General features: G+C 45.5%; 1 protein-coding gene and 1 long non-coding RNA gene across 4 annotated transcripts in view; one reads left to right on the top strand and one right to left on the bottom strand.

Moving 5' to 3' along the window:
• PHF2 (PHD finger protein 2) overlaps positions 1-16,869 on the top strand; it is a 42,510-nt gene extending 25,641 nt beyond the window's left edge. Inside the window, exons 14-22 of the mRNA XM_031555507.1 lie at positions 890-1,008; positions 1,643-1,821; positions 2,049-2,122; positions 3,922-4,079; positions 10,325-10,602; positions 11,079-11,174; positions 11,814-11,923; positions 13,050-13,311; positions 15,938-16,869. Coding sequence (XP_031411367.1) covers positions 890-1,008; positions 1,643-1,821; positions 2,049-2,122; positions 3,922-4,079; positions 10,325-10,602; positions 11,079-11,174; positions 11,814-11,923; positions 13,050-13,311; positions 15,938-16,026 — 1,365 coding nt within the window. The 3' untranslated portion in view covers positions 16,027-16,869. The remainder of the gene's footprint in view (positions 1-889; positions 1,009-1,642; positions 1,822-2,048; positions 2,123-3,921; positions 4,080-10,324; positions 10,603-11,078; positions 11,175-11,813; positions 11,924-13,049; positions 13,312-15,937) is intronic.
• A 1,888-nt stretch (positions 16,870-18,757) lies between these two features.
• LOC109369917 lies at positions 18,758-24,562 on the bottom strand. 3 transcript variants are annotated; one of them, XR_002119585.2, is made up of 4 exons: positions 23,935-23,974; positions 23,278-23,319; positions 22,931-22,990; positions 18,758-19,869 (listed from the first exon to the last, which is right to left on the bottom strand). It is a non-coding gene; the product is annotated as an uncharacterized LOC109369917 (long non-coding RNA). The 3 variants fall into 3 exon arrangements; XR_002119584.2 differs by having other exon boundaries at positions 23,278-23,394; positions 23,935-23,973; XR_002119583.2 differs by having other exon boundaries at positions 23,278-24,562.
• Positions 24,563-24,840: the final 278 nt, after the last annotated feature.

Below are 24,840 nucleotides of genomic sequence, written 5' to 3'. Positions count from 1 at the left end.
TTCTTTTTTTTTTTTTGCTGATTTTGCCACACAGAAGGGTAGGAAATGTACATAGGTCTTCCTACGCAGAGTGTGACTATCAATGAATAGTTTTTGAGCAGAAAATAACAAAGCAAGCATTGATAAAGGTGTATGGGGCTCATTCTTTAAAAGTATATGCTGAACTATCTGTTCTCATTCTTGGTAAGGCTAGAAAGAAGACTTTTAATAGTGAGATTTTTCAGTGCAAATAAATTCCTTGGACAGAATTGTCTTTTCATGTGGAGGAAGCTACTGAGAGTCCTGACTTCTTGACAGAGACATCTAATTGAATTTTTTTTGTGTTAACAACTATCATGGCTAGTGTGATCAGGTCACCCAGCCAGTACAGATTAGGAAAGGATTAGGGCTAGGCTTAAAAGTTCATCAAAGACTGAATGACTTCGGTATGAAATTATTAAATTCATATATATAACTCAAGCTCTTCTGAAGGTGAGAATGAAGTAGATGGAACCTGGCAATAAAGTGCAGTCACATTTGTGAGCTTACAGGTGCTGGGCTAGATTCTGCCCTTAGCTGCTCAAGCATGATGCTGAAGAGCAGTGTTTAATATTTTACCTCAATCGGTTCCAATGTAAGAGAGCAGAATTTAAATCTGGCATCAGGCTTGGTTGTGGTGGGCACTGCTAACTGGTGCTGAAGTGTTTCTTGAATGGGGACAAGTCCCTGAACTAAACAGAACACAGCTTATCTAGGGAGTACTATAATTGTCCATTACTTAGCATGTTTGTGAGGAATATATTTTTCTGCATAAAGATCAACAAACTCTCTGCCATTATCTAGGAATCCGAAATACTAACAACTCACTTGACTGATTGTATTGTTTTTTGGGGGTCTTTCTGCCTTTCAGAACAGTAAGCCTGATTCACTACTAAAAATGGAAGAGGAGCACAAATCTGAGAAGACGCCTTTATCAGGAAATAAAGACAACAAATTTACATTCTCTTTCGCTAATAAGAAGTTACTTGGGTAAGTTAAAACTAGAACAATATTCATTATTTAAGAAAGGAGGTTAAAAAATCCTCTGATTATTTATGGATTTTTTTTTTTAATTGCCACTAGGTGCAACTCTGCCTTTCTGGTCAGTGTAGAAAATACACTTAGTTTTTCAGTCCAGAACTTGATTTACCTAGAACCCTGCTTAATTGAAGGTTGAGATTTCTGCCTTCAGTACTCAGGCTGTATCTCGTGTTTTACCACTTTGGGTTCTTCCTAGTTTGATTTTGTTATATTCAATTATTTTTTTGCAGATCCTATTCAGGGTGCATTTTAAAAAATATATTAAATAAACACTGGCAAAATTCCATGCTGTGCCTGCATTACATATATCATACACTTTGAGACAGCTTTTAATGGTGTAGGGCTTATATGAAGTCAGGAACGCCACTCTGCTCTGCATTGTATTTGGAGATAAAATGGTAGGTACAGAAATGAGTTTGTGATCTGATTTGAATTGCTCTGACACCTCTGTAAGTGTTCAGGCTGACTGAGATTTCTGTGTGAGGAAAATTACTCGTTGTCTTCCTCTCCATCTGTTCCCAAAATGATTTCCAGCCTGTATATTGATACTGATTTCTAATATATATATATTTTTTTCTTTCAGTTCAAAGGGAGTAAAAACCCAGCTGAATACCAGTGTGTTCGGGTCACTGCAGAATTTTAAGGAAGATAAAGCAAAACCTGTACGAGATGAATATGAATATGTGTCAGATGATGGTGAGCTAAAAATTGATGAGTTTCCAATCAGAAGGAAGAAAAACACTACAAAGAGAGAACTGCCCTGTAAGGATATTTCCTTTTTGTCTGTATCTGCACGACAAATCTTGTGTTGGTTGTCCAAAATTATTCTTCGTGTTATCTGATTTACTGTAAAGAAAACCATATCTTAACTGTCAGTCAAATAGAACTGGATTTGAATTGTTTCTGAAGTTCAGGCTTAGGAGTGCTATTTATTATTATTATTTTTTTTTAAGAGGACTATGACTTCATTTTTCCCTTTTTTAATTCAGTTTTTTCAGATAAAAAAGACACTCTACAGCACACTCCTGTTAAAAAGCCAAAGGTGGAGTCGGTGTCATATAAGGTACGGTGAATTTTGTTCCTATCACAAGCAAGCATCCATTATATATCTCTTAGAGTTTGTGGAATCTTACCCAAAAATTGCCTGGAACCTTGGCTCAGACGTGCCAGGCAGTATTTAATGGCAGGTGCGCAGTATGCTGTGGTGTAATCACCAATGACTTCCATTCACACGGTAATAGCATTTTTTTTCCTGCCCATGCTAGGTGGTAGCACAGTACAGGGAATGGTGGTAATATGCAGATTTCTTACAGGTTGTTGTCATATCCTCTACATCATTCTGCAGTCCCAGTCTGCCCAGAATAAGTAGCACTCAGACATTTTAAAGACTAAACATAAATTGGCACCGTTTGACAAAGGAAACTCAGAGTAATGCTAATAGAATTGAACGTGTCATGTGGTGTTTCACATTACTACAAGTCCCATTATGTAGTCATTAAAAGCTTTATTTACTATTATCTAATAGATTCTCCCTTTGCCTTTTATGGGCTTACAGCTAGCATGCCCTTGGCTCAACCTGATATTTTAGCATGTCCCTAACTTGATGCAGTGTCAATCTGCCTGTTGACACTTAGCGTGAAGAATCATAGAATCATGGAATCACCAAGATTGGAAAAGACCACCTAGATCATCCAGTCCAACTGTTCACATATCACCTGTATTTCCAACTGATCCATGTCCCTCAGTACAACATCTAAATGTTTCTTGAACACCTCCAGGGTTGGTGACTCCATTGCCCCCTGGGCAGCCCGTTCCAGTGCCTGATGACTCTCTTGGAGAAGAGTAAGAAGCTTAACAGCACAGACATGAGTTTGCTCTTGTTTGTGTTAGCATTGTAGCTCAATGCTGGAAATTAAATGACATGCTGAAATGTTTTGTCTAGCTGTAGTTAACATAAATCCATGTTATGATATTTGAATCAGTCACAGAAAGAAAAATAACTTGTTAACACAAAACTGTAGGTGACTGGAATTTTTGGCCCTCAAGCTCAGCCATCTTTATCATCTTGGTTTGGCTCAGGGATATTTAATAGTGCCTGTCTCCTTGCCTCAGTCTGTGTTGAAGTCTGGAGAATGGTGCACAGGGAGCAGGGCAAAACATGCTGACATCTCACTGCACAGAAGTTGAGAGAACACTTCCTGCAGAAACCAGTAATGACACTCTAAGCAATAATGGCTAGGACTTCAGAGGCCTGAAAGCAGGCAGGAAGGGAGAAAAAAGTTGTTTTATGACTGTCTACAGTGCAGAGAGGTATTAGCTCCAAATAGATGCAGATAGCTTCCTTTAACGTCCTTGGATGGTACACTCATGCATGTCTATCCTATTGCTCTGTTGGATTTTCCTGTCCTCTTGCAGCAAGGATGACAGAAGTGGGTCTGTCCCTGTGCCTGAGCTGGCTACATTGAGTCTTGCAAGACCCAGAACTCTGCTGTGAAAGGTGTCTGGGCAGACAAAGAAACAGCCATAAATTCATGTCTTCTGTTCTGAAAAATGGGCAGGATGGCTGGCAAGGGAACACAGCACCTGGAAACACTGCTGGTATAGTGGTGTGATGTGATCCCATGCATAGGATCAGATCTCCATTGCTGCAAGGGAACGGGAAAACCTGCCGTGTCTACAGGCTGGAAGGAGATTGATTTCATTATGTGTCTAATTTTTATTGTTACCTCTTGTTAGCAAGAGCAACATAGAAAGGCCAGCCCTACATCTTGCAAGAGCAGCAGGCTGTAGAAATCCTTGTGTTGTTCTTTGTTGACTAACTTAGTTAGTTCCCATTTTTGAGCCTTTTTCTTGTTTTTGCAGAGTGATGACTCATCGGATGAAGATCTACTTCACATTGACACAGAGGCAAAGCCAGGGCGCAATTCCAAAGTAAAGAAAGAGAGTGGAAGTTCAGCAGGAATTCTTGACCTTTTGCAGGCAAGCAAGGAAGTTGGGGGTTTAGAGTATAACACCAACAGGTATGCACAAAGGGATGTTTTTCACTCTTAAACTGTAAGCAAGAATTTTTCTTTTATGGTTCTGTGTGTGAGAGTGAGAGAATGAACTTTGCTTGTTCTCCAGAAATCAAATTCTTCCTTTATCCCATGAACTGGAGGGAGAGGTGGAAAAAGTGTGTGGGAAAGATTTTGGTGGTATAATTTAAACAAATAGAGGCGTTTCACATCTGTAAATGCTGAACATCCATTTTAACAATATTACTATAATAGATGAATCATTCAAAAGGAAGAGAAAGCTCAGTGAATGCAGTTTGAGTTCACTGCCTCCGCTCTTAACATGCCAAGTCTGATCTTAAACTACAGATAACAGAATTAGGATATGCTTGCCATTTCAAAAGAAGCTGAGTAGGACTTTTCACATATGGAAATGTCTTCCTTAATTCAAACCTTGGGACTAGAGCCCTGCGAAGGAGTTCTGGAAACATCAACTGGTTTTACAGCTAATATGAACAGAATGGCACAGCAGACATATACTGCTATGTCCTATGCCCTGTTCTCCCTCTCAGATGGCTGGTTAAGAGTGAGAACTCTTAACCCATCTTGTTCCATTTTTAGAACCTAAGCACCCTCCACTGCTCCACAGGAACCAGATTCATATGTTTGGAACCTGTGGACTCCCCAGAGCATCCTCTTCTTCCCTGCTTTCTTTAGGTCTACCTTGACTATGCAAAGCCTCATATCCTGTGCAGAAAGTAAAAACAGCAGTATTAGTGGGTTTGAGAGTTGAGAACAGAGTTAGCAAAGTGAAATTGGTGCCATCCTTTTCACCCAGGCTGTGCCCTGTGAGTGTTGGGTGTGCGTGGCCAGAACATTCGAAAGGACCTGCTAAAGTGGAATCAGAAGTTTCCCTCAGAGAGGAAGATAATATCTAAACCTGGGAAAGACTGGAAGTTAAAAGCCATAACTGAGAATTCTTAAAGATATGTCTCATGGTCAAAGGGGAACATATGGAATAAGTTATCAAAGGAAACCATAAAGAGCAAATTTTATCAGTGAGGTGGAGAGGTTTTTAATGTTAAGATGATAGGTGGAATTCTTTATAAGCTGCAATCTGGTAACAGAGTTTCAGAGAAATCTAAATGAGGGAACATTGTTGAACCAAAGGATGTTCCAACATAGCTCTGTTTATTAGGTAATGGTCTGTTTCACAGCATAGATAATTACAGGAGATTAAAGCATACTATGCAGACTGCCTTCACTCACAGTATACCCATGGTGAAGTACCAGTACCAGCCCTGTGAGAGCCAGACTTGCCTATGTGCATCAGCGTTTAGAGTCCGTTACTTTTGCAGCACATTGGCAGAGATCCTCACCCCCGAGTACAACGGGTGAGCATGTCAAGTCTCCTCTAAGAGTTTCTGTTCATTCCTAATGTGTTCCCATGACACTTCTTCCAATGGTGTCTCATGGCAGGACTGCAGGTGAAAATTTGATTTTAAAATCAAGTTGCATAGCAGCTGTACTTAGAAGGCGTATCTTGACAGGGCTGTTATCTCTAAGGAAGAGATCCAGTCTCAGTTTGGTGTTGGTTTTCTTCTGTTACCGCCATCCCTCTAGGAAGGAGTAGTTCAAAACCAGTGGGTGCGGAGAGTATGGAGAGAGGTACCAGTGTGTCTGCAGCTCCCAGGAAATACAATGTTTTCTGTTGTCTGAGCCCAAATGTGATAGGGGTTCTGGATTTTCCTCATCTCTCAAGTGTTTTGGTCTTCAAAAACCACTGAAATATTCATATTGGTACTGGTAGGTTTAGCAGTTCCTCTGAGTTCATTTTTCATTCTGCATTATGGTGTGTAATGGAACCAGTGTTTATATCAAAGTTACGCTCACCTTTTGGCAGGTAATTAGACATTTGGGCAGGTTGTTAGGTGTGTTTCACTGTGGAGATAGAGCTGCTGGTGTAATAGGACTCCCACACATGAAGCTCCCAATATATAAAAGAAGAAAATGGCAGACATTTTAAGAGCACTGCCTTGGACATGTGTACAGGACTATTTTACACACAGTATGGTTCATTGCCTGCTTATGATGTGCAGAAATGCAGAGGGAAGCTAAAAATATAGATTAAAGAAATGGTCCTCAAAGATCCTCCCTTTTTCTTGACTTCTATATTTCGCTGCCTGCCATGGGTTAAAACTGCCATTCAGAAATGGAATAGTACTCAGACCTTTCATTTTTTCCCCTTCAACCTGGGCTCTATATTGAGTCTATTTGTAGACTTTGTGGTTTCTGAAATCAAAGTCGCAAATGCAGTCACATAACTAAACTCTGCATGAGTTACTGCACTGTGTGCGGTAGTTCAGTGGGAATGTGTCATATCAATTTTGGCTCTTGTATAAACAATTAGGTTTTGGCAGTGTGTGTTGCAGCTTGATTGAAAAAAGCTCCTGATAAATGAAATTGCTATGTTTCAATTCGTAATTATGCCAGGCTTTTTAAATGGCTATAACATGCTTTAAAAAAAAATAGAAAGAAAGAAACCTGATATGCAAACATTCTGTGTCACAGTGTAATGCCAGTGTGATCCTGCCTGACTCAGAAACAATTTTCGTCTTTCTCCGCATTCTTATTTTTATGGTTCTTAAGGGCTATGTATGTGTATGTATTTTTCTACATACCTATACATATTTATGTATATTTTGGATACTCCTGAACGCAGTAGAGCAGGCAGCCCATGTGGAATATCCTCTGCTCACACAGTGGTCAGCTTGGAGGTGGGAAGCATGTAGCCCAGACAGGACCAGCACTAAAGCTGCTGACCCTCAGTAGTAACTTAGGAATCAGGACAGGGTTTTTTTTTGTTGTTGCTGTTGCTGAAAGACCTTACCTGGATTGTGTGAAGCTTGATTCAGTAAAACATTAGATTGTCTTTTTCAGCTGACCAAAAGTCCTGATGGCATTCATGTAGGTTACATGAGAGGTACATTTTCTACACCTATGCCAGTGGTAGCAAGATGGGAAGAGATGAGAGAGGTCCTTCAGAAAGGTTGCCGTAAATGTGAAAACAAACAGAATATAGGAAAAAAAAGTTAAAGAGGCATGTGATTTTGAACTGAGCAAGTTATTTGTTCCCAGGTTTGATTAAAAAATGGAAGAAAATGCCGATTTTGTACTTGAAGTTAAGTTTCACAGTTCTATACATTTGTCACTTCTCCAAAATGCTGACAAGCCATTACTGTCTCTGCTTCACTTCTTCGTGGTTCATTTACATCTTGCTGTAGGGAGGGTAAGAGGAAATGCAGAAATGATGGGGAAACCATCACGGAGGGAGAATAGTGATTTATTACCTCCTCCTCACATGCATCAGTGTTTTTCAGCAGTTCCTACATGCAGTATTCCAGGACAAAACCAGCTGAAAGGGACCTTGAGAAGACATCTGTGCAGCTGCTGGATCACAGCATGGCCAGCTGTGAAGTGTGACCTGGTTATCCAGGGCATTGCCCTGCAGAGTTCCATATTTAGGGATGATGGAGATTCTGCAGCTTCTCACCGTGAGCTGCTTGGCCCTCAGCACGGCCCTTTCCTTCTTGTGTGTCTGGCTGGGATTTCCCCAGTCATAGTTTTTGATTGCTGATTTTGATCTGTTTACAACTCCAAGAAGGTTCTGCTTCTTTTTTTGTCTAACCTCATGAGGCAGTTATGCTTTTAGTTATTTCCACTTAGAAAATGTTCAGTGTTTCCTCTGACTTCCCTTTGCCCTTACCTATTTTCCCAAGTCTTGGGGTGAGCCTGGGAGATAGTTACTTAGTGAAGCATTTATGAGGTTACTACCTCCCCTCCCCATTGCCCTTCAGTGCCTCCTGCTGCTGTGCAGGCAGCACGGGGACCAGGGGAGAGGACAGCCTTCAGTGAGTTGTATTGCACTGAAATGAATACATTCAATTGCTATGTATGAGGCTATAGGTGAAAGATTCAGTAATTGCATGTGAAAGGAAGAGGTTCTGCTGATAGGTGTTGAACCCTTGGAGAGTGGTGGGATGTGAAAGGAAGCCCTGGCTCCCTGCGTTATATCCCTTCAGGGCACTGGGAAGGTCCTGTGCCCAGGAGTGGGGACCAGCCTCGGTTAGGAGGGAAAGCCTTAACGTGCTGGGGCTGAACCATGCGTGCTCTCATCAGCAATCACAGCTGCCTGCCTGTCATCACCTGCTCTGGAGCATGATGTCAAGGAAAGCATGCTTCTGTCAAGTCCAGGAGGGAAACAGGCCTTGTGAAAGCCCCAGAGCATAGCCCAAAGGGCTGCTCTGTGCACTGCTCCCTAATGAAGATACTGCTGGCAGCAAGAAGCTGCCCTGTGATGCCAAGACCCCTAGGCTTACTAGGCCTAAGAGCTAGTTGCCCGTAGGACTGTGCAGGCACAGAGCGATGTGCCCTTCCCTGCTCAGCCCTGGGGGAGGTGTTATTTGGAATGAGTTTTATTTCCTCCCCTCTGTTAACAGCATTAAAGGGTCCTTTGCGGAGTCGCTTTATGAGAGTAAAAAGAAGCAACAAGATCCCCAAAAGGGAAGCCGTGCACAATGCTGGAGTGGAGCCCACTGCAAGAGGCATGAGCTGCTGTCAGTCTGTTCATTAGAGCGCCCTTTTCTCCAGCTCTGCTCCCGTTTTTGAAGTTATAGGTCATAGCTGGGACTCGTAGTTTACATTCATAAATGTGTTGGTTGTGTTTGTTTTTTAACTATCGTGAAGCTACAGAAAGGGGATATGGCCTTCAAGAGCTTAAGAATTACTTCTCAATTCTCTCTCCTTTTTTTTTCTTTGGCTTAGAAAGCTGAAATACTTTCAATAGAAGCACAGGCAAGCACATGCCCTAATGAGAAACACTTTGTTCCATATGCAGCTATTTCTCTTTAAGACATGTTACCCACACGTTCAGGTTGTGGTTTGACTCAGAACCACTGGTTTTGATCATATTCCACAATTTATTTGTTGAAGCTTGTGTTGCTTAAGGCAGTTCCTCTCTGATTTGCCCACTTAGTGGTCAGTTTTTGATGGTCTGTTTGCACTGTTTTGAGAGTCCGGTGCTTGCAAAAACTGTTTGGGGGAGGAAATGAAAAAATATGTTAATTTCTTATACGTGGTGCAAAAATATGCCTTTGTCAGGGAGGAGGCTAAGGCATCTGGCACGATAATAAGGGGATTAAAATGTCTCTTCACTAAATAAATGTTTCGATGTTCTCTTATTCCTTGAGCTGCTAGCTACCGACAGCAGTCTTAACTCATTTTCAGGATTATTTATAAATGCAATTAGTGCCCAGAAACTCCTTCTATGTCTTATATGTTACTCTATCCAGAGTCTTGTAAAGGCTTTAAGAGGATTAAATTAAGATCAAATAAATGAATGTGACATGGTACTGCTAATTTACTTGGGAAATGATGTACGTTAGGGGCTTCTATTGCATAACTTTTTTTGCAGTGTTTTCTGCATTTCACTGTTTGAACTCCATGGTTCTGGAAATACTTGATGGGGTATTCTGCATTTTGCAGAATTAATGTTTTCTGATGAGATGAGCAAAGTTTTCACCACCCTGTAGTCCTCTCATCCAGTCCATATTTTGTCAGCCCTGGCTGTGCAGGCTGCTTCGTGCAGTGATGCCACTGCTCAGTCACCCCTTTTCATTTCCCAAGCTTTTCCCTTTACTGGGCTGCAGGAGAGCCTGCATGCTGTGGTTCCCCCTCTCCTTCTTCAGGCTTTGCTTTCACATTTTGTCATGTGAAGGAAGGGATGGAGGAGTCTGAAAAGAGTTTGGGAAGGCATTGGCCAAGAGCAGGGGCCTCATCCTTCAGCTCAGTGAAGGAAACATGGTTCTTGCCCGCTCTAGCTCTGTTACAGGAAGGTGGGAATTTGGGTGTACGAGTGAGGGGCTCACACGCTCAGAGCTGGGGGGTAGAACTGCTGCATTGTTGGGAGCTTTGAAAAGTTACCTGACCTCTGTCCTTGCACACCAGCAACGACAGCAAAGAGCTGCATATCACATGCATAGCCAGGTGGTTCACAGCTTCCTGACTTCCAAGGCAGCAAGCCTAAATTTAATGCATGGTAATGTTGCTCTTAAAGTAAAAATAACCAGTGCTGGTTGCCCACCTGCTTTAAGCACAGCAATAGGAAGTTTGCTCTAGCAGCACTATCAGGTGAAAGAAGTCAGCTATTTGTGAGGGGTGTGTGTTTTCATGGAATTGCTGATAGCTTCTGTATTCTCCGTGTTTTCCTGCAGTCAGCCACCTGCCTCACCCAGCACACAGGAAGCAATCCAGGGCATGCTATCCATGGCAAACCTCCAGTCGTCGGACTCCTGCCTGCAGGCCTCCTGGGGGACCAACCAGGCCAAGAATAACTCCATCTCCTCACAGAACTCTAAAAAAGCAGGTGGCGGTGGCAACAAAAACGCTGGCAAACGATTATTAAAGAAAAGCACAAAAAACAGTATTGATATTGAAGATTATGATGAAGATCAGGATCACTTAGATGCCTGTTTTAAAGATTCAGATTACGGTAAGCACAACAAAGCAGACTGAGTAAGTGTGCACACGTGCATATTTGTTCATATCTGCAGATGCCCCTTCCGTGTGTTTCCTTGGTGTGCAGATTCACATCTTGTCTTTGCACAGTGCAGAGCAGGAGGGCTTCAGTCTAGCTTGGGATAAAGAACCCCGTCTGTCTTTCTTCCAGCTATGCTGCCACTCCACAGGCAAGAGGGAGACTCATTTTTCCTGTTTGAGAACTTTCTCTGTGTACCCTAAAAGTAGCTGGTCACAACTCAGTGACATCAGCTTCTGAGTGTAGTGTGGATAAGAGCAGGAGAATGTCCCCAGATGGTTTCCAGCTGTTACCTCTCAGCAGTACCTCTGGGGGCCTTTGCTCTTCTAGCTGTAATACCTGTGGTCACCATCGCTGTATAGAGCAAGTGGGCCTCTCTGCACTATATAATTGTCTCCTACACTGAAACTACTCTTTGTTTCCTATTGTAGTTTACCCTTCTCTTGAATCGGATGAAGATAATCCAGTATTCAAATCTCGATCAAAGAAAAGGAAAAGTTCTGATGATGCCCCTTACAGCCCAACAGGTAAGCTCTTACAATTTGTGCTACTCAGACTAAGCCATGCAGGTCCCTAAGGAACCAGCCATTTTTCAAGGAATGCGGAAACTGTAAGACCAAAAATGAGCAATTTCTCTGTAATGTGAAGGATTAAACCTTTCCAGTACAGGGGGGGAAGATTTCACATACTGGGACTTGTACCGATGTGTTAGTTTTTCTCCATCAATCAGTTGGCAGGAGAAGTGTTTTTTGGGGTAGGTTTTTGATTTATTTTTCTTCATGCTCCTATGAAGGAAGGATTGGTGGCAGTAGCGTAGTAGTGAAAGCCCAGACAGTTGATCAGCCCTGGCTTTTAGTGTTGTGTAAAGAGAAACAAGTAGGAATGGTCTCCTTTGGGTTCAGCCAATGCTGATGTTCTGGAAGGCTGTTTTTTTGTTGCAGCTCACCAGAGGCAGTGCAAGGCCAGGGGATCCCTGGGCACCCTTTGCTGTGGCCACTAATGAAGGATTCTCCACAGCTTGCTGTGTGACAAGCGGCCCATTTCTTAGCTTGTGACATTGCACATCCATCTCCTGCTCAGGAGGGCAGTCCCGTTGCCCAGTGTGTGGTTATGGAGCTCACATGGGCACTCTGCACCTGCCTCACCTCTGATTGCTTTCCTTGCAGCACGAGTCGGCCCCTCAGTGCCTCGGCAAGACAGACCGGTGCGGGAGGGAACAAGGGTCGCCTCCATCGAAACCGGCCTCGCCGCTGCAGCCGCGAAGTTGTCACAGCAGGTGAGGTTGCTTAAGAAGCAGTAGCTGTCAGGAAATGAAAGCTGCAGTCATGACCAAGCACCAGAGCAGTGCCAGCCCTTCTTGGGGTTTATTTGTGCCAGTTTGGCAAGGCTTATCAGTCTCAGGGGAAATAAACAGGAGGAAAATCCAGCAGTGTTGCACCATGCATAGCTGACAATTACATGGTGCAGAGCAGGAAGTCTGTTGGGCATGCAGAGAGGCACTGAGAGAGCATGCATGTCTACCTGCATTCTTGCAGGCTAGAGATAGAAGCAGGATCCCCAAAAGGAGAGTGCATGAGCGGCATAATGATGTGCTGGAAGTCTGGCTGGTGTGAGTGAGTTGGCTGCTGGGGAGCATTAGGGCTTACTCCCAAAGTTTTGGTTAACTAAGGGCAGCTAGTATCAGTTTAGCAAATGTATTGAGGCACTTCTGGCTGTAGAAAAGTATCCTTTGGTCGCTGGAGGGGTCAGGTAGGTGCTGAGTGCCTCACGCACACCAACCCGACAAATGTGACACCACAAAGTACGAGGTCTGTTGGGGAGTTGCTGGAGTTGTGGCATTTGGTGGCACTTTTGTGGTGGGCGCTGTTGGGAAGCAGCATTTTGTCAGGAAGTGGACTTGTAGGTAGGCGAGGGAAACAGGAGACAGTGACAGACAGCTTTGCTCACTGTGTGAGTAGGTGCAGCTAGAGGTGTTACCTTAGCAGCTTCTGTGAATAAGTGGGCTGTTTAATGTCCTTCTATTACGAAAGCATATGAAGATACCTGAAGATAGGAGATGCCAGTGCATTCGGAACGTGGAAAGGTTTGCTCATACAAAACCACGCTGGTCTCCCAAGGCAGGGTCATTTTGGCGCTGGCTGGCTCTCCCTCACCGCAGTGCACTGAGAGTTAACAAGCAAGGAGGCTCTGCACAAGGCGCATACGTAGATGCAAGAAAGGCAGCGTGTGCATGTGGCAGAGAGCTGGGAGCGAGATGGTATCGGAACAGACTCTGAGCAGTTTGTACGTGGCAAACTTCGTTGTTTTTCATTGTATCAGGACCCTAAGCAGCACCACTGGCCCTTGCCATAGCTAAAGGTCTTCTGAGGATTAATCTGAGCTTCATGTTTGTCATTTTAAAGGAGGAACAAAAAGGCAAGAAGAAAAAAAATACCAAAAAGAAGCTGTCAACCAACAACGCGAACAAACCAGCTCAGGAAGGCAGCTCGCCAGAGCCGAAGCTGGAGTCACATGCCAGCAGCCTCACAGATCACGAGTACACCGCAGGGGCCAGCACCTTTGGGGCCGCCCAGCCTAACAGGGGATCGCAGCCGATGGCACCCGGTGTTTTCCTCACACAGAGGAGACCCTCATCATCCTCGCAGAACAATGCCTCCGCCAAAGGTACCAGGAAACGCCTGGGGTTATGGTGTAGGAATGGGGAAGGGTGATTTGGTCATATAATCCATGCCCTTTGCAGGGCCTTCATGTGTGGTGTCTGTCATGGGTCTGTGGAATTGTTTTGGTAGGACAAACCTGGTTGGAGATTTGACCCATAGCCTTGGCTGCCCTGGGCCTGGGCTGCAGCGTGGGCCTAAATATGTGCTTTGCTGCCTGGCATTTGCTGTTGTAGACTGTGAGGCGTCCTATGCTAGGAAATACTCTGAGCATGCCCTGGGCTTTCTGAGGAGGACACGCAGTGGTCACATCACAGTCCAGCCTGTCTGGTGAAGCTTTGACAAGGGAAGGAGGCATCCATGAAGGCTGCTGTGCTAGGCACTGCTGTTTTAGGCTTCTTTTTATGCAGTAGCTATGCAGAGGTGTAAATAAGGACATCCTGCCCGGCAAGTGTAGAGCAGTGAGAATCTGCAAAGCTGTCCTGAGAGCTGCAACAAGGGAGCAGAGGAATGTCAAGCCTTGGGAGTTACCCAACCACATAACCAGAACCAAGAGACGAAGAGATCGCTTGTTATCGGCTGTAGGGAAAGCATTAAAAAGCTGGAGCTGTCTGGGGCCTGGGCTTGGACCTCCTTGTTCCTTGCTTGAACTTTGCTGAGAAAGCACAATAAAGGCAGGTGTGTGGGACGGGCAGGAACTTCAAGTGCACTGTGTATGATGAAGATCAAGCGTGCGATCCCACAGGAGAGACCTATTGTAAAAAGTGAGGCTATGTGGCAGTTGTTTCCAGTATTCTTCTGTATGTGAGTGGAGCAAATCATAGTGTGAGGTGTCCTGCAGCCCCTTGGAGGGGTGCCAACCGGTAAAACATCACAGGCCATATAGGAGGATGTGCCCATGGTAGACTCTAGGGCCCTTCCAGGAGCTGGCAACACCTGTGGCTCTCTACAGAACTGGAATGAAGTGAAAATTCTTGCCTGGAATTATGTCTCTGTGGCGAAATGGTGTCATGAAGGCCCAAGAGATCCGTGGAAGAAGTGGTGGGAAGAGAAGTGCTGAATGGAGCCCAACCCCAGTCAGGCCAGTGAGCTGGGCAAACCAGCCAGGGCATCGTGGAGAGAGCTTGTATGGGCATGTGGAACACAGCTTGCCCATGGTATAGCTCGATCCTCAAAGGAGGGGAGGAACCATGTGCCAGAAGTGCATACCCGTCCATGCAGGGGAAGGAGCACTTTCAGAACCTCCAGTGCAGGGTCTTGAGACAGCTGGGGCCACCAAGCGGACATCAAGCTATCTCTCTTGCATGGAACACAGGGAGTTCCAGGCTGGGTATCATCAGTAATGAAGGGATGATGGGATGAAGCAGAATCAGGGAGCTCTCAGACTACTTTAGGGAGGATAGATGACTCAGAATGAGGCAAAAGGATGAAAAATGAAGAAATTATAAATTGCCTTTCAGTACTATCAGTGACTGTAGAAGCACATTCTTGTTGAGAAAGGCTATAGTGTGGAAGTCACTGTTTGCCTTTTGGGCTTGAGTAGTCCCATGGAAAGTGTCACCCATACCGTCATGGCTTGGAACACAAAGTAGATGGGAGAAGTGGAAAGGAGCTGAGATGCTTGAGGTATTACACATGGATGCACCAATAGTGGTGGGATAGGAAGGACTTGGGTGGGTTGATGTGGTTGCCAGGTCTCAGATGCCTTGGAGGCCTGTAAAGTAAAGTGGGAGCTGGCGAGAGATGAGGTGGAGATCAGCTGTGCTTGCTGCACTGGTCCTTGTGGAAGAGTGTGGGGGAACACAGACCTTCTTGAATGGTGCATCCTGTGAGCATGGGTCTGGTTTGTGATGGTGTTTCTGTCACATGAGTATGAGGAAAGGGCAGGTTGTCCACTTTGAGTGCTTTGTAGTGCATTGGTGCTAACCTGAATCTGAACATGTGTGTACGTGTGTATGTATTCAGTGGCTTTCTGACTGGGCTGACTGCAGATGGTGTCTGTAGTGCTATGGAAAGAGAGGGCAAGGAAAGCACACTGGTAGTGTCAGTGAGGTGGCATGCAAGCTGTGCCCTGGGCATCAGATTCTCCCTTGAGGATGTGTGAAATAGTGGAGAAGCTGCTCAGAGATCCCAGAGGTGCCTGCGTGTGTATGTGGTGAATGCAGGCAGTGTTTGACAGCCTGCCGGGTGCCTCTGTGTGTGCAGCAATACCTACACAGAGGTACTGCTCTGGTGAGCTCTGAGGCATGAGACAGTGCTGGAATGACTGGGGCTGGGTGGTCACGCTGGGGCACCCCTTGAGCTGGGGTGTGTGCAGGTTCAGGGCCGGGCATGGGCGCAGCACGGCAGTGCTGGCACTGTGGAGGCAGCTGGTGCCGCAGGTACGCACTGGGACCTGCCCTGGCTGCAGTGGTGCTGATTTGTGCAAGAGACTGTGCTTCTCTCTGAGGCACGTCTGGGTTTGGGATGGTTGTGGGAGATCCCTCAAGTTCGAGGGACAGCCGTGGTCTCCTGGAGGTGCTGGGGTAGGGATGGGGTCGGGAAGGTGGTGGTGTGGGGCTGAGGGCTCGCTGCTGTGGGATGGCGTGGGGCAGGAGCCAGGCTGGGGCTCACCACTGCCACTCTCCCTCCAGGAAAGCGCACGAAGAAGGGGATGGCCACGGCCAAGCAGCGGCTCGGCAAGATCCTGAAGATCCACCGGAATGGGAAGTTGCTCCTTTAGCTCCGCCTGACTTGGAGCACAACGATAACAACCCTCTTAACTTTCGGCGGTCGGAGTGTACAGAATCCTGCTATAAATATTTTTTAATATAGATGTCCTTTCTCAGAGTGCTGAGAGTGACTAGTCCGCAAAAAGTTAATCCTCGCCTGGCCCCACGGTGCTGAGCGTGCCGGGAGGTGAGAGAGCACCCGGCCCACGGGGGTGAGGACAGCGAGGGGTCGGGGACGGAGTGTGGTGGGGGACTGGGGGCACTGGGAGCGTTCCCCCCGGCCGTGCCATGTTGATGCGTTTCCCGAGGCATCCTTTTCCTAGAATGTAGCTTGTACATAGCTTTTGGAATAATGACCACCTGTTTTTTATAAGGGGAAAGTCTCTCCGGGCGCTGCCCGTAGCAGTGGCCCTTACCAGCTCTTTGCGTAACTTCTTGTACGAGGAGGGAGACAGTTATTTTACTAGCACCTTGTGGAGTGTTTCCGTGTTTTGTGACGATGTAATTTATTAATGTTTGTAGCTTTTTATATTTGTACATTTCTTATGGGCTTTGTTTATATACACACATTACTGGGGCGCGGCGCCCGCGGGGAACCAGAGCCACCCGCAGCCCATGGCCATCAGGGCCATGCTGGCCTGGGCGTCACGCCAGCTTTTTTATTATGATTATTATTATTAGTATTATTATTTTTTCGCGACATGTACATTTCTAACAAAGTTTATCGTGGCTATCTATCTATGACGGTGTTTTATTTACCAATTCATATCAAATGCTCTTGTATCGAGTTCACGAAATCTAAGTAAACCTAGAGCAAAGTTTAAAGAAGGAAAAAAAAAAAAAGAAAAAAAAGAGAGAAAGCAAAGTAAACTATTTCAGGTTTTGTATACAACTGCCTGGGCCTGGCCTTTTTGTGGGGTCGGCGAGGGGCAGTGTGTGGGCTTGGTGGAGGGGTGCAGGGCAGGGCTAGAGGCTCAGAGTGGTGTCTGCCCTGTTCTGCTGCTCTCTCAGTGCAAGCAGGAACTGGGGAGCTGTGCTGAGCCTTTGCAAGCATCCCCCAGCACTAAGCCAGCGCCTGGTCTGCTTGTAGCAGTCCCTACCACCACCTCCAGATCTGGTCTTGGCTCCTCCTTCACCCTACCTAGCCCTGAGGGGCAGTTACTTGGTTTATGGTTATGACACACCCTGTGGTCCACTCAGACACATCTGCCTTCTATCCACATCATTTGCCATCCTCAGGCAAACATACACACTCAGTACTCCCTGCTTCCTCCTCTCCTCTTGGAGGTCACCAGGTGCTGCAGCTTTGCCACTTTCACCCACTGAATGGTCAGATAACTCACACACTTTGAGCCATTTGTCCAGATTGACCCCCCTGTCAGTGGTGCTGTTTCCCATGTACTCCTCCCTTATCACAAGAGACTGAATGTGATGCCACTGAAATGTGCAGCTACTGCTGCTTCTGCAGTTCTCTTTCTTAACACAAGGTTGTTTGCATCCATCGCACCCAGGCTGCTCCATCGTTCTTGGCCCATACTATGGGAACAGTGAAAGCAACTGACTGTGACCTGCAGAGAGCCATTTAATTACCCATGATGGCAGCCCCAGAAGGCTCAAGGTTCATGTTGTAAAGTCCCCTGCCTAGATACTGTGGCTTCAACCCCATTACATAGCTGACGATGGGAGACTAACATCTTTCTTTTTACTGGCTGCATCTCTTCGAACAAACAGGTGTCTCTTGATGATGAACTTTTGTTGTAATTCCTTAAGAAAAAAAAAAAACAGGCCAAGTGTGCTGTTTGCTGATGGCTTCTTTTTTTGGGTAGATTTTGCCTGTGTCTGTCCTAGGGTTGTCAGATACTATGTGCAAAACTGATCCCAGCTAGATGCTGGCAGCGTTCAAACCAGGCAATCAGAGGTGACACGTGATGGGTGGGTTAAGGTAGTGGATTTCAGGGCATGGTTGTGAATTTAGCTCAATTGAGTTATCTGAAGGAAAGCTGAAAAGCTACTTTCAGCCAAGGGTTAGAATGACTTTTGGACAAGGATAGTATGGCAAGTATATAGGGGGACCCAGGGAATGTTCCTGCATGGAGTAGGGCACCAGCACCTCAATGAAAGCATCAAGAGAGGCAGCATTCTGATTCTCTCTTTCAGCACAGAAGGTCACGTCAGCCAGCAGCTCCTTACAAATTCACAGGCCAAAACAGTAATGCCTTGGATGGCCTGCTGAGTTTCTGGGACCGCAGTATGTCCTCACAGCGACATTTTGGACAGGAGGTTAAGGTGGCTCACGGCAATAGCACACGTTCACCAGCTGGGGGAGTTAACAGTTTAGAAACAGCCACAGCCCGTAAGGACCTGGTGCAACAAAACGCCGAGCACCTCTGCAGGCTCGGTGACGCTGCCTGCTTACCAGGTTTCTTGCAGTGCGGCTGAGGATGCCCGTGTCTCGATGCACGCGTACCACTCCCAGCAGCCCCAGGAGGCCACCACAAGGCTCTGAGTCAGTCCATGCAGCTTCAGAAACGAGTGATATCGTAGCAGCTGTTGCAGATGAAAGGAACCTGGCATGCTGGCCCAGAGTTGCTTTCCCCTTTGGGTAATTTCATGCTGACTTCATGCCAACAGGACTGCTTTGCTGGCCTGTTGGATTGTTGGGGACTTCTTGCCGTTCTCCTCTGGGTCAGTCGTGGTTTCTACAGTCTTGTCTCTAAGGCAACCATTTAATGGCTTGTTAAAAATCATCACTTGTATCTCTTGCTAGTTGATTATTCTGTCTGGCCACACCAGATCTTTTCCCTTTGCCTGTGCATTTGTAGCCCTTCCTCTACACCCCAAATAGTCCGTTTCTTCCAGCCACATACTTACACACCAGCTGTAAGGGTGGAGTGCACAGATCTACCTTGGCCTTCACTGTGAATGCTGCTATAGCAGCATCTCTGTCTCTGCAGGTGGGCTGCTGCCCCTGTGCAGGTGACACCATTCCCAGGCAACTCCTTCACCTCTTTGGGGCAAACTCCAGAGGACTCTGCACTTAACCAATTCTCCTACACAATCATAATACATAAAAGTAGAGCATATGCTGGATAATGGGGTCAGGCCTGCTTCACCATCTGACTGACTTGGTGCTTCCCATCCACACAGCAGCCTCATCCTCACAACAGAGGTAAAACCTGTTCAGCTGCAGGCTCCATGCAGTACCTTCATGGGCCCCCAGCCCATCCCATCTCCATTTGTTCAGTGCTGAGCAAATGTTGCCCCAAACCAACATTGCAAGGTGACTGTGTAGCAATCCTATTCCTCCCATCTTCCAGCTCTCCACACAGCAAGAACACACGTGGATCTCCCCACAGCCATCTGAGGCCACAGAGTGTTCCTGTGTATCCACATTAATTCTGACAAGGTTGTCTGAGGACGTCTAGCAGCTCCGATAGCAGCACTATGCTTAGCGGATGCTGTGTTAGACACTTCTGCAGTCAGGTGAAATATTCCTGTCTCGCTTTGCCAATGTAGAGACCTGCAGGAGAGATTTCTGCAGTAGATTTTACTTCTACAGAGTCTGGAAACTGGACATCTGTTGATTCAAAGCTCAGTGTGCAAAGGATGGTATTACCAGGGAGGCAATTTCTGTACACAAAGACACAGAGAGGCTGCTGGATGCTCCAGCTGAATAGCATTCAGGTTTCTGCACTTTCTGGCTTGAAACTGACAGGAATCATTTACAAACTGGCAGCAGGCACAGCCCCACATCAGGCTGGCTGATTTATGTTCATCTTTCATCTCCAGCCCCAGCAACTCTGAGCACACCACAGTGAGTGTGCTTGTTACTTCAACAGTGGCACGCTGCCATCCTGCAAGACAAAAGCCGTTCTTTCCATTAACATCTGACATGGATTTGTAGTACCCACCCTGCAGAATTCACAGCATTTGTGTAAACAGTTTTGAAGTTGTTCTGTGTATATCATGAGAGAAAGTCTGCTTTTCCTCTTCTCTTAAAAGTGTAATAATTATAATTAATTAAGATCTCCCTGTTCTCAGTCTGCCGTGAAGATGCACTTTGAGGCTCATTTTTAGGTCACTGTTCTGTCAAACTTCACATACTTCTTTCCCCCAGCTAACTGTATTTACCAAACATTTGGCTCCATGGCCACTGCTCCAAACCTGGAGCTGCCAGCCCAAGCTCGCCTTCCTTTGGCTCTCCCTTTGCTTGCAGACCATATGCAAAGGAAATCTGCTCCTGAAAAGTGAGCCCTGCAGTCTTGCTTTCACGTTCAACTTCATCAAATTAATAATTAGCACTCACTTAAGTGACAAGGAGATACGTCTTAAAAGGCCTTGTGTTTACACTACTCTTTCATTTACTCTTTCAAAAGCTTTCTTTGGCAGCCAGAGGAAAGCATGATGCACCCTTCCTTCCAGAGGTCACTGGGCCATCTTGGTTCAGTTCCATACACGGGGCTGCAGCACAAGCTGTGCAGCTCTTACCCCAGTGTTTGTCATCACACCTTGCCACTAGCTGAGGGAGGGCCAGAGCCCTGCTGGGGCCACAGCTCTGCTCACAGCCTCACAAAGCCCCTTGCCCCTTAAGACCAGTGAACCAGGCCTGTAATACTGCATGGCTCCTCACACAAGGGAGGCTCTGCAGGTGCTTCATGGTGGACTGACAACAATATTTAATCTGTTTCTCCTGGAACACCACAGCAGCCCTTCTAACCTAGGTGTGCCACCAGCCATAACTTGCTGGGATAACACCATCCAGTGACACATGAGCAGAATGCTTGAGAGGTCCTTAACAAACAATGAAAGAGATGGTATATCAACGTCATGGGAGCCATTAGATAGATTAAGGGCCTCTCTCTGTGCTCAGCCAGTGAGGGCTTTCTCCAAATGGTGTCTGATAAGCCTGTAGGTAAACCTCTCAAAACATAGTGGCATCATTTTTCTTACTGTACCTCCAGTTTGCAAGGCTAGATCTGTAATTACTTTGCTCAGGATACAAGCTGTATCCTGAGGAATAACAGCTGGGTTAAGAGACTTCTGCCTCACAATAGCCTTTGGTGAAGGGAACAAAAAGCCACTGGATGGAGCAGCTCAGCTTTTACACACAGCTGGAGCCCTGCAGTAAGTGGCCTTTCTCTTCCCTGGTCCCTGGAACAGAGCACCTGAAAGGTGAGGCCCATGACAAGTGGCTCAGTTTCACCTTTTAGCTACCTGTGTGGTTACAGCCTTGCTGGTAATGACTGATGTCATTCTGTTACTGCAGTGCCCAATTTACCACATCTGTAAGGGTACACAGCACTACTCCCATGGCTCACACAGTCAAACACTGCAGAGCCTGGAGGGCCTGTCAGCCTGCCCTAGTTGTACTCCCTGCACTTGCTGGTAGCAGCAGTTCTTCTCCAGTGACCATTCTTTCACCTTCCTTGCTAAACTCAGCAATTCTAACCACACAGCCACTTTATTTTATTGCTGTCATAAAATATTTTGGGTCAGTGTGGAAAACAAATACCTCCGTAGAACATGAAGTATCAGATGCCTCAGTCCAGGGGAGGTAGAAAAGGTAAAAGGGGTGAATGGTTCCTAGCAGCATTTATGCATGACTTTATTGGAGCAGACCATGAAATAGGACATAGAACAAGTAACACAATGAAAAGTGCACTAATACAGTATGGTTTTATATGTCTCTTGCCCAAAGTTACAGGCTGTAGCAGCTCCTTTCAACATCCTTTCTTAATTCAAGTTCAGCAGCCTTGTTTCTTTTCCTTTAACATATCTCAAGGGATAACTCAAAACTCTCCCAGAGAATGAAATATTAATTAGAGAAAAGAATCTCACTGTGGCTCAGCACTGTGTGGCCTCTAGGAAGCAGAGGAACCCAGACCTAAAGTGCCTCCTTTGTGTGGGGCTTTTGTTCCCTACATTCCACCACTCTACACTGTCACAGCTGATAATACCTTAAAGTCCACTGAAAGAAAACTGTCATGGCTAAGTGTACCTTGGCTGCTTATACAGAATATAAGCTATTAACGAGCTTGTTATTTTGAGCAGGATTTACACAAATTGTTCCCCATCCAGCATTTGGCATAAGCAGTGATGACAACTTTTCAACAGATGCTAGCATGGAGAGAACAAAGATGCTGTGGCTTCAGACCATCTGCAGGGATTAAGCCTTCATCAAGTGAGGTGACTTTTTTCTGCTCTTGAGACAAAAGAAACTTTTCTTTTCCTCAACCTAAACACCTCAGTTTCTCCAAGACACCATTTCATTGCCAGGCTCGTTCACCACGGCTCATCTATCAGAGAGTCATCTGAGAACCACTGTTTTTTTTCCCCCCTCTAACATCCAGGCAAATCTGGATGCTCGATAATTCTTCAGCTCATCTATGGCTGCAACTTTCTACTTGATCCTGTTTCAAGGGTTCTGGCTGCTCCTTAGGCCACCAGCACTGGAAGAAATCTGATTTAACCACAAATTTCCCAAGAAAGTGACCCCACTCAGCAATTTATGATGTGTGATTGTAGGCACCACTGCTTTTCTTAAGCTTCCAAGCTATGTCTAGAGTAAAATGAAAAGGTAGATCATCCAGAACATTGTGATTCTCCATCATCGGCATAATGTCACAAATACGATCTGAACAATTAATATCAGTTAAGAAACTCTAATGCTTGTTTGCAGTATGCTTCGACTGGAAACAGCAGCATACAAACAATAAGCAACATCAGAGGGTCCCATTTTGGAATAACAAGAACCATGTGGCTGGCAGCTTCCTTGATCCAAAGCCCACTAGGGTACATGGCGATTTACATTTTTATTTGACATAGGACATATTTTAGAAGCTTAAGAAAAGCTGTGACACTTAATGACAGAAAAGTAATTAATATCAGTTCCAGGCCTTACTGCAGTTCCCATACCTCTCTCAAGACCTGCCCCACGCACTGTAATTGGCTATCACCAAGGTGGTTACCCTTCTGCTGTGAGAAAGGAAGGACACAAAGCACACTGATAAATTTCACATGTAATGCGGTAATGCATGTTTTAAGAATCACATATCCACAAAAAAATCCACATAGATATTTCCTACCATTTCTATTATGAAGTGCCCCATACCTTAGTAAGGTCAAAACAGATCTGTAAGTGAGAGGCACATGCAATCTTTGTGATTGTCACAGGAATACTATTTCATGCACAGAGGGAAATTTACAAGTAAAATAAAGAAAAGCTAATATTGATTGGGAGAGCTGAATGGAAGAATACTCACAGACTCCTCATTTGTAGGCTGGGACCACAAGGTGAGAGGCTGCTGGTACAGGGTAAGACAGGCCACAGTGAGAAAGGGCATAGATTTTCAGGTCAGAGGTTAGTTATCCTGCTACACCTGGGGAAATTAATGGGGATGTAGAGAGCAGACTCTGTTTCCACAGATTCTGCATTTGCTGTCAAAAAAATCACTGCTTGCCTAGTGCTATTGGAGGTCTGCACAGTGCTTGCTGCTCAACTTTCCTCCAGTCTCTGTGCAATCAATTAAGGAATATTAATATGACTGTTGACACACAACGCAGGTAATCCCCCTCTCCCAGTTCTTTGGCAGGTCTAATTAACTGGTACCTCACTATCACTAGATAGCAAAACAGCCATTTCTAGTCTATTCCTGACCTTCCTCCTCTATTATTCTCATTCAACGACACCAATTCAATCATTACCCAACAGAAGCCTCATGAAATACTTTTTCCTGAATTTTATGAATCTTAGTTTATTAAGATGAGCAGGGGGAGAAACAAATCCATAAAACCCACGCAGCCAGGTGTAACAATTGGACAGATCAACAAAGTGGGAAAGACATTGCAACAGAGACGTGACAATGGAAGGACCTGCACAACAGAAAGGTGCTATAAAAGAAGGGAAGTAGATTGTTCACCCATAACAGAAGATTCCAGGTTCAGAAAGGAAAGCTTCACCAAAGAGGAATCTCCAGAAAGAGATCCTTCCCTAGTGGCAGTCAGCCCTTAAATGAGGTCTAAGAGAGGTGCAGCCAGGCTCCACCCTTTCCTATCACATAGCAGAATTGCCTTCACCTGTGCTCCCTTGGCTGATTGGGTCCTTTCCCAGGTGTTCACTCAGGATTCCAACCGTGACTCAACAGTTCCCATACATCAGGGAATTTCTTTTTTATTCATGCTTGCCTTGCAGTAGACAAAAAATGTTATGAACCGCTAATGGGACAAAGTTAGCATGCCTCTGTCTCTTTAAATGGATATTCTTGGACTTTGGAGGACTGACTATAAGCCAAGGAGCATCTGCTCCCAGTTTTGTCTCTAAAGTGCAGTCATGGTGCGTATACTTCAATAGTGTGCTCTCCTTTGCAGCAGCACTGGCCAGGAGGAGAGGGGAGAGGGGGTTTAAGGGAGAAGAAGCCCCCAGGTGAGCTCATCATAATCATTTCTTGGAGCTCTTTGTTTAGCTCTGTTTGGCCTGTAGCGGCCATGTATACCTCATTTGCCATGAACTGACACGCACCCACCAAGACACAGAAATGCCCAGTGGACCTGATGTCACACAGAGCCCTCCCAGATGTGTCCTGTGCCTGCAAGGAGGAGCACAACAGACACTACGTGCACAAGTAAGAGGCTGCATGAGAAGCAGAGATATCCTGAGCACATCTTTTGGATATCTTCTAGCTCACAGCTTGCTCACAATGATACATATGTCAAAGACTGAAAATTGAGACTGTCTGACCCCAACTTCCCAGACCTCTGAAAATGGTTGTGTCTTCTTGTATCACCGGTCAACACAGTGATCCTGAATTTCTTTTTTTTTCTTTTCA

This window comes from Meleagris gallopavo, chromosome 14 (genome assembly GCF_000146605.3).
Source record: "Meleagris gallopavo isolate NT-WF06-2002-E0010 breed Aviagen turkey brand Nicholas breeding stock chromosome 14, Turkey_5.1, whole genome shotgun sequence".
NCBI classification, from domain to species: Eukaryota; Metazoa; Chordata; class Aves; order Galliformes; family Phasianidae; genus Meleagris; species Meleagris gallopavo.
The sequence above is the reverse complement of the archived record's forward strand: the minus strand, read 5'-3'. Positions and strand labels throughout refer to the sequence as shown.